Source organism: Haliotis cracherodii, unplaced genomic scaffold, assembly GCF_022045235.1.
Source record: "Haliotis cracherodii isolate W230 unplaced genomic scaffold, xgHalCrac1.p SCAF_3, whole genome shotgun sequence".
NCBI classification, from domain to species: Eukaryota; Metazoa; Mollusca; class Gastropoda; order Lepetellida; family Haliotidae; genus Haliotis; species Haliotis cracherodii.
This window is the reverse complement of record NW_027266286.1, coordinates 32,792,841-32,807,112: the sequence shown is the minus strand read 5'-3', so window position 1 is coordinate 32,807,112 and position 14,272 is coordinate 32,792,841. Positions and strand designations below refer to the sequence as shown.

Sequence of the window (14,272 nt, the reverse complement as noted above, 5' to 3'; positions counted from 1 at the left end):
GGATCATATTTCGACAGCAATGGCTGATTGTAAGATATCTGAGGAGGAGTTTCGTTTAGTGTTGTCAGAACTCACTAAATACAACGAAATGAAGCAGGAGATTCGATCAAAATCTCGTAAGACCAGTGGTATTAGCGAAGACGAGAAAAAAAAGTTCATAGAACAGGGGAGGCAACAAGTGCGTCAATTATTCCGTGCCAAAACCAAAGAACTGGTTGGAGATTAAAAATAAATTGCTTACTATCGTGTGATTACATTTAGACAAATGCTTACATAAATATATAATAATGGAAAAAACTATTAAATGGAGAGAATTACCACAAGGTTTTTATTATATCAGTGATGTCAAACCAACCAAATACGGTAATCAATTGTTTCTTATCAATTTACAAAAAGAGTGTAGTTATATAGTCTGGTCTCCTAGTAAAATGAACGAAGAACTTAATAAAAATGTTGAATATCGCTTTATCGATAAAAATAATGAAGAATATTTTTATTACCATTAGACTCATCTAAAGCAATGATTGGCCCCAGGTATTGGTGAGCTGGAGTCATGACTATCGTTGAATCGCATAATCATTTTGGCATAAAAAATGCTACCTGTAGTAGCAGTATAGGTATATGAATCCAGCTCCAGTGGAAGTGGTCCAGAACCCCCATTACCTATAAAAATTTATATCATAGACTCCAGGTGGTGGTCAATTTAACTTAATCTCATGACTATCGTTGAATCGCATAGTCATTTACACATAAAAAATTCCCTCTGTAGTGGTGGTATAGGTATATGAATCCTGCTCCAGTGGAAGGGAGCCAGAACCCCCATTACCTATACTACTGACGTCTATTGATGATCGATTCCACTTCGCAGAAAAAAATGTGTTCAACGCCTCATCAACCAGCTATATGTTCTGCTCTTGTAGTAGACGATGAAGCACGTTCCGTACAGTCCTATTTATCCGCTCCCAGAATCCACCATAATAGGAGGCTACAGGTGGATTGAAGCTCCATTCAATCCCTTTGTCCACGAATGCAGAGTGAATCTTTGATTCTTTAAGGTTCTTTAATGCTTCACTTAACTCTCGCTGACATCCAACAAGATTTGTACCATTGTAAGGAGTGATGAACTTGGGTGCTCCACGTCGTGCAACAAATCTTCTGATGGAACGGATACAGGAGTCTGTGTCTATGGTGGCAGCCACTTCCAGATGGATAGCACGAAGATTCATGCAAGTGAATACAACACAATATAATTTTTCTGAGGTACGTCCACACATCACTTTGAAAGGACCAAAGAAGTCCATTCCTACATTGGTGAAAGGAGGTATGTCCGGAGTTTTCCGTTTCCTTGAAAGATCAGACATCTTTCGTTGCCCTGGAGATGAGTGATATGTACGACACGTGACACACTTTGAAAATATTGACTTCACCAGTGAGCCTGCTCCAATGACCCAGTACCGTTGTCTGAGATGTGACAATATGGAGTTCTTTCCTAGATGTCAAACAGTCTTGTGAGTCTCTTTAATTATCAAGCATGTTGCACGAGATTTCTTGGGAAGAATGATTGGGTGATTTTCGCAGGAGATCTCTACATTCTTGAATGACGTCAATTTGAAGAAACGGATCCAACTTGTAGAGAGGGCTTGATTTATCAACTGTTGGAGAAGATTGCTTGAGACGATATAGTTCTTTCGTGAAATGTTTTGTCTGACAGTGTTGGACTACGAGCTTTTCTGCATCTTCGAGGACTTGAACATTCCACTTTCTTGGTGGAATATGACTTGTTGACTCTCTGGCGGAACCATCTGATAGTTAAGATGAACCGTGCTACTGCTTTTGTTAACTTTGCCCAACTTTAGAAGTGGTTGATTAGAGTGTCTACGAAGCTATCCTTCTCCATGATGGTTGCATGAACATATTCCATAAGTTCAAGATCATCTCCCTGTGGTTCTTGGTTGATGTATTGCTTCTGCCAGTACTAGTGGTGTGTTCATAGGAATGTTGGTCCTGAATGTTTGTCCAATGCTGAATTTGCTGATCTTTATCAAGCCTGATGCCTCTGAAGCATAGTCTGCTGGGTTCTCTTTAGATGACACAAACTTCCATTGATCAACATCAGAACAGTCTCTTATCACAGCTATCCGGTTTGCTACAAAAGTTTTGAGCGTTGGTGTTAAAGATACATCTCAACACTGACATGCTGTCCGTCAAGGAGAAAGTTGTGTCTACTTGGATATGAAGTTCTTGAAGCATGAGGGATGACAGGCGTACAGGAGGAGTAGCAGCGGTGAGTTCCATGCGTTGTATGGTTGTCTCCTTTAAATGGAGCAACCCTTGACTTTTGACATAACCAGAGCACAATGGACTTTCTCAACTTTCTCAACACAAATCTGAAGTAACCAACGGCTCCATATTCTACATTGCTCGCGTCTGCAAAAAGGTGAAGTTGACATGATGTTAATTACATGTCCAAACTCCATAGGCTTGTAGTATCTTGAAATGTGGATATCTTCTAACAAGCTAACATCTTTCAGCCATTGATGCCATAGCTGCTGTGTATTTGAATCAACATCTTCATCCTAGTCTTTCTGTTCTTTATGCAGGTTTTGGAGCAGCTGTTTTGCAATGAGTATGAAAGGTGCCATGACTCCAAGAGGGTCATACACACTGCTAACCAGACAGGATGCCCCGTTTAGTGTCTGGTTTCTACTTGCTCTTTATCTTGAATCCAAGAGTGTCTGACTTCACAAACCAGTAGACTCCTAAAGCTCTTTCAGGTGGAAGGTGTTCATAGTCCAAGTTCAAGACTTTAACAGCTTTTGCTATTTCTTTAGGTGGGATTTATTTCATCAATGTAGAGGTGTAGCAGATCCACTTGGTAAGCCTGAAGCTGCCATTACTGAACAAACTGGTAAGTCATTTTACAGTTGATACTGCCTTTTCTTCATTCAATTCAGATGCCAGACAATCATCTCCATAGACGTTGTAAGTCAGATTTTCTGTTATTTCTATGACAAACTTATCTTGACTGTCTCTTGCAGTTTGATGTATGGCGAAAGATACACATGAAGCAGAAGACACAGCTCCAAAGATGTGGACCAACATGCGATACACTTTAGGTTCTTTACTCCAATCTCCGTCCAGCCACCAGTAGAAGCATTCTGACACGATAGTACATGGACTCGATATCACCCATGAAGGCAATGTTATCCTGTCCATATCTCATTAGAACATCGAGGGGGCTGTTGGGCAGGTTGGTTCCTTGAAGCAAACTACTATTTAGGGAAACACCTTGGAATGTTTCTGAAGAGTCAAAGACAAAACTTCTTTTCTCTCACTTGGGTGGATGTTACATCCCGTGTACATAAAGACTTTTTTCTCTTGTGACATTTCTTTTCTTTCTTCGCGCTTCATGGAATATACACACGTGAGGCACTGTCTACATCAGCTGATGAACGTCAACAAATACAACTTCAATTCTTAAATGGTAACGTTGTCATAGGGAAACGCAATTACATTTTGAAGATTTTAGTATTAAGAGATGACAATCCTAATGCCAAATGTGTAGGAAAGTAAGGCATAACTGGCATGACGAAATCAAGTTGATTTTGATGAAGCAATTTTATTCCTATATGACTATCAGGAAGCAAATTTCATAACGTTGTGTGATGACTGATGCTTAACGTTTTCATAACATAAATGTGCAAAGTTGTTCTTACGTTGTGAGAAAACGTTACACAGTGACGTAATAATAGCATTGTGTAAACGTTATATCACGACCTTATCAATAAGCAACATTACCACAACGTTTTGTGTTAGCAGTGAGGTCTGTGACACCTACATGTATGATGGATGTAAGAAACATTGTCTTCTTTAAATAAATATACATGGTACACGTATTCATTAATGACCTTCACTTTCCAAGAAGTTTCTTACTTATAACGAAGATTGACAATCTTAATCTCTTGTATCAACAGTGTCCCAATTGCAATTACCATCGCATAGATATTAACTATTTCTGAGAACTGAGAACTGTCAACCGCAAACGAATAGAATTAAAAAGGACAACATTCCAAAAATAATATTCATTCCAATGAGTTGAAAGATATTGAAATAAAAAAGTAACAATAGTTTCGCTGTTACATGTGTTCGAAATGTTTTTTCACATCAATAGGATGTGTCGTGTGATCTGTTTGATGTGAGAGGTCAGTTTGGCATTACCTAGGCCAACGACATTGGCCACACTGATACTGGGATGTCCAATACAATGTAATGTGTGTGACCCCGAAGATTCTGGACAACTATCTGGCACCGTTTGGGCATGCCGAGTATGAGGTTCCTGGCATGGGGTAGCTCTTGGAATGTGGCGCCATTCATCTTTGTGAGAGCCAAGAATTCTTCAGGTATATTGTGAGGAATCAAAACAGTCGCCCCGCCCTTCGGAGAAATTGGCCTCAACGCTTCCTCACGGAAAAAGGAAACAGTTACCCTACCATAACGGCGAAGGAGGTCAGTACCGTTCATAGCCACGCCGCCAAACGCGACGTCGATTCTCTGAATGGCCCAGAAGGAACCTGGGCTCATAACTGAACATGGTATGATGACACTGGCGTAACTTTCGGACACCATACTGCCGTATCCACTGTAAACGTAAACCTAAATGCGCATTAGCCATTGTTGTGCCCATCACGATTTGGGGATCCGGCGATTTGCGGTCAATAAGTCTGATGTTTGTCCTTGGACTGAACTCGGTGTTCACTTGTGAAGATGGTTTAAAACTGCCCGTTAGGCAATGAGCCTTATTTTGCGATCATCACGAGGGGTCGTTTTGGGTTTCCGTTAACGACCACGCCTCATCACAACGTCCCCTGTTTTCCTATAGAGGTTTAACAGTCGTGGCACCACACTGACCGACTTATTACAGTCTACTGCAACTTGTATCAATATTTTGCACCTAATGCTACCAAATAACTGACATTTCTGTTCCAAACTCAGGTATTGTCTTGCCATATTTCCAAAACGAAGACACGCAACGTTTAGAGATGCACATTTGCATTGTCTCTATTTCACCATATCGTTGACAATTATTTCAACGTGCATGCGATTTTCAGTGCTTCGTTTCATCGCACTAACGGCAGTGGTATGTTCGCAATCAGCCGTAGATAGTTGGGATGGATGTATGAAATATGCGTTCCCTTAGTTTATTCCATACGTATATTTTCACTCACATCTTCATATTTTTGGATTTGTTGACATATTCATTTTTTTTAAAGTTATTTTTTTCTATTTTGGAGACATGTGCAACCATGAGTTCAACAGTGTTGCTGCACATTATTCCCAATACATTATTTGTTTCCGAGGAGATAATGCATACAGAAGTTTTGATAGTCCCATAGCGGTGGACAATATCATCCCTTCAGTCAGTTAAAAAGTAGAACACCGGACAACGCGCCAAGTCATCACCCGAGGTGACCATCAATCCCATAAGGGTAACAAACACTAGAGCAGAACCAGATTCACCAGATGCCTGTCAGGATTGCTGGTCTACAATGCCTCACGAGTATAGACGTACAAGTAGGTCACTACATGTTTTTCCCTCACACTTCTGATTCACACAAATAGAGTATGGTTCCATTAGATTTTGACGTTTTTATTACATCAAACAACAGCGTTAATAGTTCCTCTATTCCCTCCTTTTGGAAAGTGTGTTTTTTTTTCTCTGGTTCATGTAAGAAGACTCCACGTACAACTGTACCGAATAAAATACATTCGAAAAATCTCTCAAATGGACGAGGGGAAATGGTCATGTTAATTATTATCATTAATTCAATGCAGTCGTTCGCATGTGGCAACGTGACTTAGTCTCGCGTGGCTCTGAAAAAACAAGACTGAGTGCCATCATTCTTACAGGTCGGCTGTGTCTTACAGGTCGGAAAAGTATTGTCTACAAACTAATTAACCTGACTGATGAAACTTTCTTCTTATACTTTGGTTAATTAGTTTTGTCATTCATATAGACTACATGTTTGGAAAAGGTGTACAATGGAGTTTGATATGCCATTTCAGATTACGCAACTGTATATTCATGGCAGAGGAACATCGCTTGGCTTTACGTGTTTTACGTTGAGACTGTTCGTTGTCACACCAACAAAAGCCTCCTTTAACTGCTGGTGATATAAATGCAAGATCATATTCCCGAGATGTGTCGCCTTTCTTGCATAACTGGCAAGCTGTTACAATCAACTTAATATTTTGATATACAGAATTAAACAATATTATATTAACCCCTTCAATTATTAGGGTGAGCGTTTCGGTTGCTATGCAGACCGCCTTCGGTAATACTAATCGATCAGTGATCATTTGAATTTATTGAAAACGAAAAACGTTACAGAAAAATTTGCTTAAAAATATATGTTGCCGTTAACACGATATATGGTGAATTATATATCAATTCAATATAACATGCGTTATGGTAAAAAAGTACTGACGTATGTTTATCAGTACTGGTATTGCCATCATGTGTTGACATGTTCACATATATAACTTAGAAATTGAAATCACCGTCCAGTTCTGTTATATTTTAACCAAAAAGGGTTTGTGCAGGAGAGAAGGATCGGAAGGGGTTGGCTTTTACGGTGATGATCTTTGTATGGTCACTAGCAGAGACCTGTGTCTCTTCCTCACGGTGTTCATGATTCAAGTCACTAAGTCCAAAGTTATTATGGCGTATAAACTGTTTACATGTATTAAAGTCGAATTGTTCTGGATTAACATATCAGAGCAAAGTGGCTGTTGATTACTGCGAACATGGTGCGAATCGTAGTGAAGTGACGACTTATTTGTCCAAGTTGATGTTCACATTTTAGCCGTGAAACAGTATAATAAAAAGTTTCTACATGTAATTTGTCTCTTGTATTTTGTAGCGACTGCATACATGTAGGTGACAGTTCATGTATATAATATTGATGTAGTAACAACGAAAGCAAATTGGAATTAACAAAATATAACATGATTTGATTTAAGCACATTCAATTATTCAGGTGTTCAGTGCTTAGAATGTTAACAACACTAAGAACGTAAGTACCTCGAGTACAACAGTTGTATTGTGATCCAGGCAATGAAAGTAGGCAAAAGAATAGCGGAACGAAGACTTGAGACAGTTCTTGATAGGAGGTATACTTGCTTGAGGCGTGTTTTTGACGATATTGGCAATGGAAGTGACGGGTGAAGGTGTTGACTGTCATGCCGGAACACAGTCCTCAGAGCTGTATGATTTGTCGCGGTGCGGTCACTCTGTGACTTTGGTACTGTTTATGGTGTTGAAGAGTTCCTGAAGACGAGAAATAAGTCGTTACAGTGGCTTAGAAGACATTGGCAACCATCTGTGGCCAGCCGAGCACCGTCTATATATAGTCGCCTGGTCTGCAGTTTGTCAAGATGGCACGGTCGCTTTACAAACTAAATGGCACGGCTGAAATATTGTTGTTCTTTCCTTCCTAAAGACCCCGAGTGTAGCCCTTGCTATTGGAATTTTATGTAACGCTTCGCGCGACATTCATACAAAGGCTAGGTAAAATGGCGTTTTCAATGTGACGAAATCTATCTTTAGCACGCATAACGTGTCCAGATATGTTAGGCAGCAACCGTTGATTACGCATTCTTTAGCGATGAAGTATATATTGTTCATTTTATATGATAACGTGCATATTAATCTAATTATGTACATGTTGTGTAATCAACTTTGATTATATAATTTATAGATCAAGTTAGCGACAAAATCAAATCTAAAATTATTCGGATTTCTATTAAATTGTGTTAAGTAGATTACGACTATTATATTTCAAGGAAAATGAGGCAACTATTGTTGTCAGTTAATTTGAGAATCAGTTTCCTGTAGTATTGACACATGAGCTTGGGTCACTGAGATGTGTAATCTAACGTTGCAAAGACCCTACGGTAATCATGAACGATCTACTGATGAGTGTTGGTTTAACGGCGCATAACCATCCTCAATCCCTTTATCTGTATGCCAGGGTAAGAGAAGAGACAACGCTTTTCCCCCACATCTACGATGACGAACATGCTGCCAGAAAATACGCTCCAGCATATTCCTACATACTCTACAATGAAGAAGTCACGTCCCTTTACACAGAGCTACTACAGACACAGTAGAAGGGAAAATGAATCCACCGACGCCGGCGACGTCCTCCTCATATCAGACTTGGGATGTCAACAGAATCCTGAGAATCCTTTCCCTGCAATGGCCAAACCGGAGAAACTGTACGACGTGGATGTCATCTTTCTGATGGAATTTTCTTCTCCTCACCTCATGCTGAGATACAAGGCCACATATTTCCCCTTATCTAGTGTCTTCTGCCCGACAAGTGGCAAGCAACCAACACCACAGTTTTTCAGAATATCAAGAATAATGGTTTTTGGATTGACTTGGTCATTGCCACTACTGCAGTGTTTGAAAATGTTCAGATTAGAGGTTTCTCGCGATGCTTAGGCACTGAGAACAAATGGGAGGAGATTTCGGCGTCTGACAAAGCGCAGCAAGTCTCTTCCCTTAGTGCCACTTGACCAAGTGGAGGACATATGAGCCGACACCGTCGCAGAAAGACCAGAGGAAGAACTAGTTGTGAAGTATATGGACTACATTACTAAAACTTGAATCGAAGGTCCCTAGGACAGACTTATCTGGAACCACTTTGCCAATTAGGGCAAAAGGACCAACAACAACATTTACGAGTGGCACCATTATATCAAGTCCCTGATATCGTGCCATCCCAACATCTACGACTGTTTAACCATGATGGAGACAATTCAGTCAAGCAGTGAGGTATAGATGGTTCAAGCTCTCGGACACAGACGTGAACCAGCTAGAAGAAGGCGATACATCAAGGTGGATCAAGGTCTGAGAAGACAGAAAGATCGACTCATAAATTTTGAGGTTTCTGCCAAGCTATACATGGAATCCGTTGCGTACTGGCTTGAGGTGTGTATAAACACCCACATACTATGTTTTCACCCCTATGTGGGATTTTATCACTTGTTATCATGAAATCCATACTTTTACACTATTCACTTGTCATGAATGAAACAGTGCTAACATCCAAACACAAACTTATTTATCTTTACACCCCGACTTGTGAAACAGTGAACTTCTCTGTTTTGAAATTGTAAAACTGTAGGTACTGATCCGTCGAATGTCTGAGCATACAATGCTGATCGGTCGACCACTATTTTCTTATTCTAAATTCTATATTCGATCGGTGAGGATGACACCACTGGATAACAGCATGGTAGCTAATTTTGTCCATTAACATCGACAAAATACCTATCCACTTTGTATGCCAGGAGATTTAGAACCAAAAGTTGTGGAACAGAAACAAATTGTTTTGTTTCTAAGTCAGAAATACCTGAGTATTCACATACTAAAAGTCTTAAGATATCTTAGGTGGGGAACATTATCAAAATTAAGGTTAATTATGAACATACCAATGATTAACTGTTTTGTTTTTATATTTTAAAGAAATATCTTTAAACTTTATATTTTTAAGCAATATATCTAGTGAAAGTTTATAATTTTATCTTTATATTGATATAAACCTGAAAATGTGAATTTAAAACAGTAAAGAAAATATTAGATTTATATGCAATATTTACCCATTTTGACATCGATGGATTTATAACTTTTCCAAAAATAATTATTTTAGCTAATTTTATTGATAAACGATAAGATAAAATAATACTATTTTGTTCTTGATAAGGTGTACCTGCTGAAACTATTTATTTTCTTACTTTAGACAAATTTTATTTTATGTACCGTCTCTTGCTTTGAGAAGATCATACTGCATAACAAATAGGAAAAGAAGTGATAAGAGTTATCCCCCTTTGACAACATTGACAATGCCTTGGAACATTTCATCTGGACTGGATATTGTTTTTTGTGCGCTACAACGGTTTTCCAGACAATTTTCACTGATAAGTGAGGTAAGCACATGCATTTATAGATGTTCTTAACCCAACTGTAATTGACAAAGTTAATCAATAAGCAATACTTGACATATCTAGCCCTTAGCAAGCACTGATTTCAAGCACTGCAGTATCACTAGACATATGTAGCATTACTAATGGGAGACTTTTAACCTTTTCAATATTGATGAACAGGCCTTGCATCTTCCTAAATGAAATATGTTTGATGAAATACTTAATTCATTGGAATTATGGACCAAGGTCACAATGACCTAGGAAAGGAAGTTGTTACTGGAAACTATTTTCTCTACAACTGTATTTTGTATGAACCTGAAATGTCACGTCTAACATATGTCCAAAAATGAACAAATTGTACTAATAATTATTTCATTCTAAAGTCATTGTACTTGGTATTAGTATTCATGAATGTTCATAAAGTTCTTTTCTTTAACTGGTAAAAGTCCATGCATTATGATTTACTCATGTCAAAATACTAGAAACATGTGGGTTAATAGTCTGTTGCACCATGAGAGATCTGAGGTTGCAACACCATCATTTTAATGTGGAAATGAGTGAAATTCAAATCTTTCTATAGATCTATATCATGCATACAATCCATCAAAATAATTTTTACATGAAAGTTTTTAAATACCCTTTCGAAAGCAAAACATGTTTGTTCTTAAGAAAAATCTTAATTTTAATATATGTCAGTGCTTTGAAAGTGTACATATGTAATTTTGGATAAATAATATTTATATGACAAATACCATACTTATTATGTCATTTTGTAAAAGAAATATTTTAAAATTCCAGAAATGTTTAAACGTTAAACAAATACAAAAGTATGATAATTTAATTGGTTATCTAGTTACAACATATTCATTATGATTTACAACAAAGCTATATTTTGAACATTTGTCGTTAAGACAATAATGTGTTCAAAAAGAACATTCAAAACAAGTCACAACATGTTTATTGTTCATTGGAGATAACACATTATAGATGACCAAATCAGTAATTCAATAAACATGTAATTAATATTTTACAATTTACAGTAATTTAGCTTTTAATTGATTCTGAAGATATTGGCTAAAGATTTAAGATTGTTATATATTATGAGTTTTCAGAATTTTAGGGTACTCATTTTATATTTTGGGACAAGTAAAACTAATTATTTGAAAATTATTTTTTTTGAATAGTAGCTACAAATTATAACTTATTTTTTAGGACAAAAACATGGCATCATGGATGTTTGTGAAATGTGAAAGCTGCAAACCCAGGGAGACACATGCAGAGTTTCAATTGCTCTACGAGAGAAAGGCAGCAAAGGCGTTAATGAACAAGTCTAGCACATAGCGACACCATCAAAACCAAAGCAGGACATATTGTTCATGTTAATTGTCGTCGAAATTATTGTAATCCTCAACAAATTAAGAAACTCAACAGTTGTAGGACTGACATCAATTAAAACATACAGTCTAGGATTTTACGTTCACCCAATACTAACTTTGGTTTTAAACATCAGTGCATATTCTGTGCTAGGGTTATTAATCTACAGGACAAGAAGAGAGGTCATGATGTTTATCCTGTTAAAACAGGGGATTTTCAAGACACAATTGATGCTACCATCTCTTCTGAAGAAGCGTTTGCATAAATATTGTGGAGACAGAATCATCATAACTGATGTCATTGGAAAACATAACGTTGTAACATTTACAAGTACGGCTTCATCCATTCTTCATGACTTCTATCAGCCACCCGAAAATAAATACACTGAGAACGAAAAATTCCAGATTGTCCAAACAACAGCCAAGCTTATAAAGCAGGACATTAAGTCAGTGGAGATCAACAATGAGAGGTATCCTTCATGTGATGAAATGGCATCCTAAATAGCAAACTTGGAATGTGTGCCAGAGATGTTACCTTGTTTCCTGAAAGAACTGATTCCGAGAAAACATGTTGATATCAAGATAGCTTCTTTAGGGCAATCAATAATGCAGAGTTGCAGGCCAAGAGTTCTCACAGCCCCACTTCAGATAGGACTTGCCTTAGGAATTTCATTACAGCTGAAAGGGCCGGAAACTGGAAACTTCACTTTCTACAATGTCTCAGATGCTTCCATATTTTGCAGCTTCGGGACATAACATGTATTCTAAGAGTGCTCGCATCTACTTTCAACATGTTTAGACTAGCTGATGATCACCCTGATCACTTCATGAATGGCTACCATGTCGTTCGTAGAAGTGACAGATTTTGGGCAGGACTTTCAACCGATCTTGTAATTGAACAAGTCTTGATTCGAAGCTTGAAGTAAAAAGGTGGTTTGACAAGGGGAAGAGGAATGATTGGAATGCAGCGTTCTCTCTGGCTTCTCTCAGTGCCAGCAAGTGCTGAAGTAAGCATCTCAATGCAAGAACTCACAAATGTATCATCTGATACTGATGACCACAACGAGGATACAACAACTACCAGACAAGCAAGACATTCACAGGATATTCTGTAAATACTGCAGTATCCAGAAGACCGAAACCCTTTCTTTGAAGATTCAACTCTAAGGAGCATTGCTACTGGTATGACATCAGAGACTGCAGTGAATATTCACAAGGCAAAGAAAGTAGGCACTGGCATGACAGGAAACAGGGGTGGAGATTTCAGCTCAAAAAAGACAGATCAAGCCGTAACCCTTGCTCAGTTGAGATTGATGGTGAAACAGTTCAAGTGGATCAACAGCTGTTATTTCAATGCTTATTACTGCAGCAAACTGTTCACATGAGGAATTAACAAAAGAGGTCAGATATGAAAGGTGTAGCCACCCACTAGCCCTGTTTGATACTCATTCTCTGCTGCGACAAGCTAACAAATCAGTTGTTGCAGACGCTATGTGGTCACTGTTGCCTTCATCTCAAACCTCTCCTCCTGACGATGTCCACATGTGCTGGATGGTGGTTCTCTCCTACACCGACTTCCACGGTCTTATGGTATGACGTATGAGGAGATACTGGCTTTGTATGCTGAGTCTGATGCGGGTCTTCTTATTGTACAGAAAGCTATAGACGAAGCAAAACAGGGACTATTTGTTCTCATCGGTGAAGACACAGACCTCCTCGTTCTTCTTTGCTATCACGCTGATACAGAGTCAGAACTTTTCTTCAAGACAGAAGTGAAACAAGGAAATCAGAAGCAACAGAGGATTTGGGATATCAAAAGAACAAAAGTTATCCTTGGCCCCTGGATGTGTGAGAGTACACTGTTTGTTCATGCTATACTTGGATGTGACACAACATCGAGGTCGTATGGAGTGGGCAAGGGACTTGCTTTAAAGAACATGAGTAGGTGTTCACATTTTTGTTCTGAGACAATGATATTTCTTAATCCCGAGTCTTCACATGACGATGTTGCCAAGGCAGGAGAAGCAGCGCTAGTGTACATATATGGAGGAAAACCTGGTGTGACACGAGGCCAACTCGGTTAGAGGAGATTTTGTGAAAAGGTGTCAACCAGCTTTTTGTGTGTCCAGGCCCAGTCATTACCCCCGACACAAAATGCTGCTCGCTTTCAAGGCTACAGAAATTTCTTCCAGATTCAAGACCGGGCTGACAGATCCGAAGGTATGAACCCTGCAGAGTGGGAGTGGAAAATCTGCAAAGGCAATTTAATACCGATCTAGACAGATATGCCAGCTGCTCCACAGTCACTCCTCAAAGTGTAAAGCACAATGTACGTCCATGAAATGTTCTTCTAGGAGGCATGACCTTGACTGTTTTACTGCATGTGGCGAGTGTATGGGTGTCAGCCGAGCCAGTTCCAGTGCAGCTGATGAAGATTAAAACATCTGCTCATTGGTTCAAAAAATGCATGATCAAGTTGTTGAGTGGCTTCAGTGAAATCGTGTTAAAGTACCATTGTAACAATTGCGAAATTATTCATTGTATAAAAACATTTTCAGACACAATCAATATTTTTCCAAGTGTATATTAATTACTTATTTAATTAGAGTCAAATTAAAATATTTTCCCCTCGATGGATTCACTAAGACTTTTAGTATAGTGTTCACTGATGTACCAGAGAACAAAATAGAGTACAACATGGCTGGATTTATTTCTGTTGCAATTTGTTTTGCGTCAAACTCTATTTCGCCTGGCCTGTTGATGACTGCAGGAAAATGCAGCCTGGTTGTGTATTTGATGCATATGCAGTCTATAAGTATGGAAATAATTCTACATGCAAACTGTTGAGGGTGTACTATACATTCATTGTAATTAGTCTCAGAAGTTTTCACCAACCCGTCGTATCTATA

The 14,272-nt window shown here is 38.5% G+C and overlaps 1 protein-coding gene across 1 annotated transcript; it reads right to left on the bottom strand.

Annotated features, from left to right (window-relative positions):
* Nucleotides 1-899: 899 nt before the first annotated feature.
* LOC139475374 (uncharacterized) lies at nt 900-1,361 on the bottom strand. The gene has a single exon (XM_071258592.1). The coding sequence runs from the start codon at nt 1,359-1,361 to the stop codon at nt 900-902; it is 462 nt and encodes a 153-aa protein (XP_071114693.1).
* Nucleotides 1,362-14,272: the final 12,911 nt, after the last annotated feature.

Coding starts and splice junctions, on each gene's coding strand:
- LOC139475374 (XM_071258592.1), bottom strand. CDS start 1,361: ATGTCTGATCTTTCAAGGAAACGGAAAACTCCGGACATACCTCCTTTC.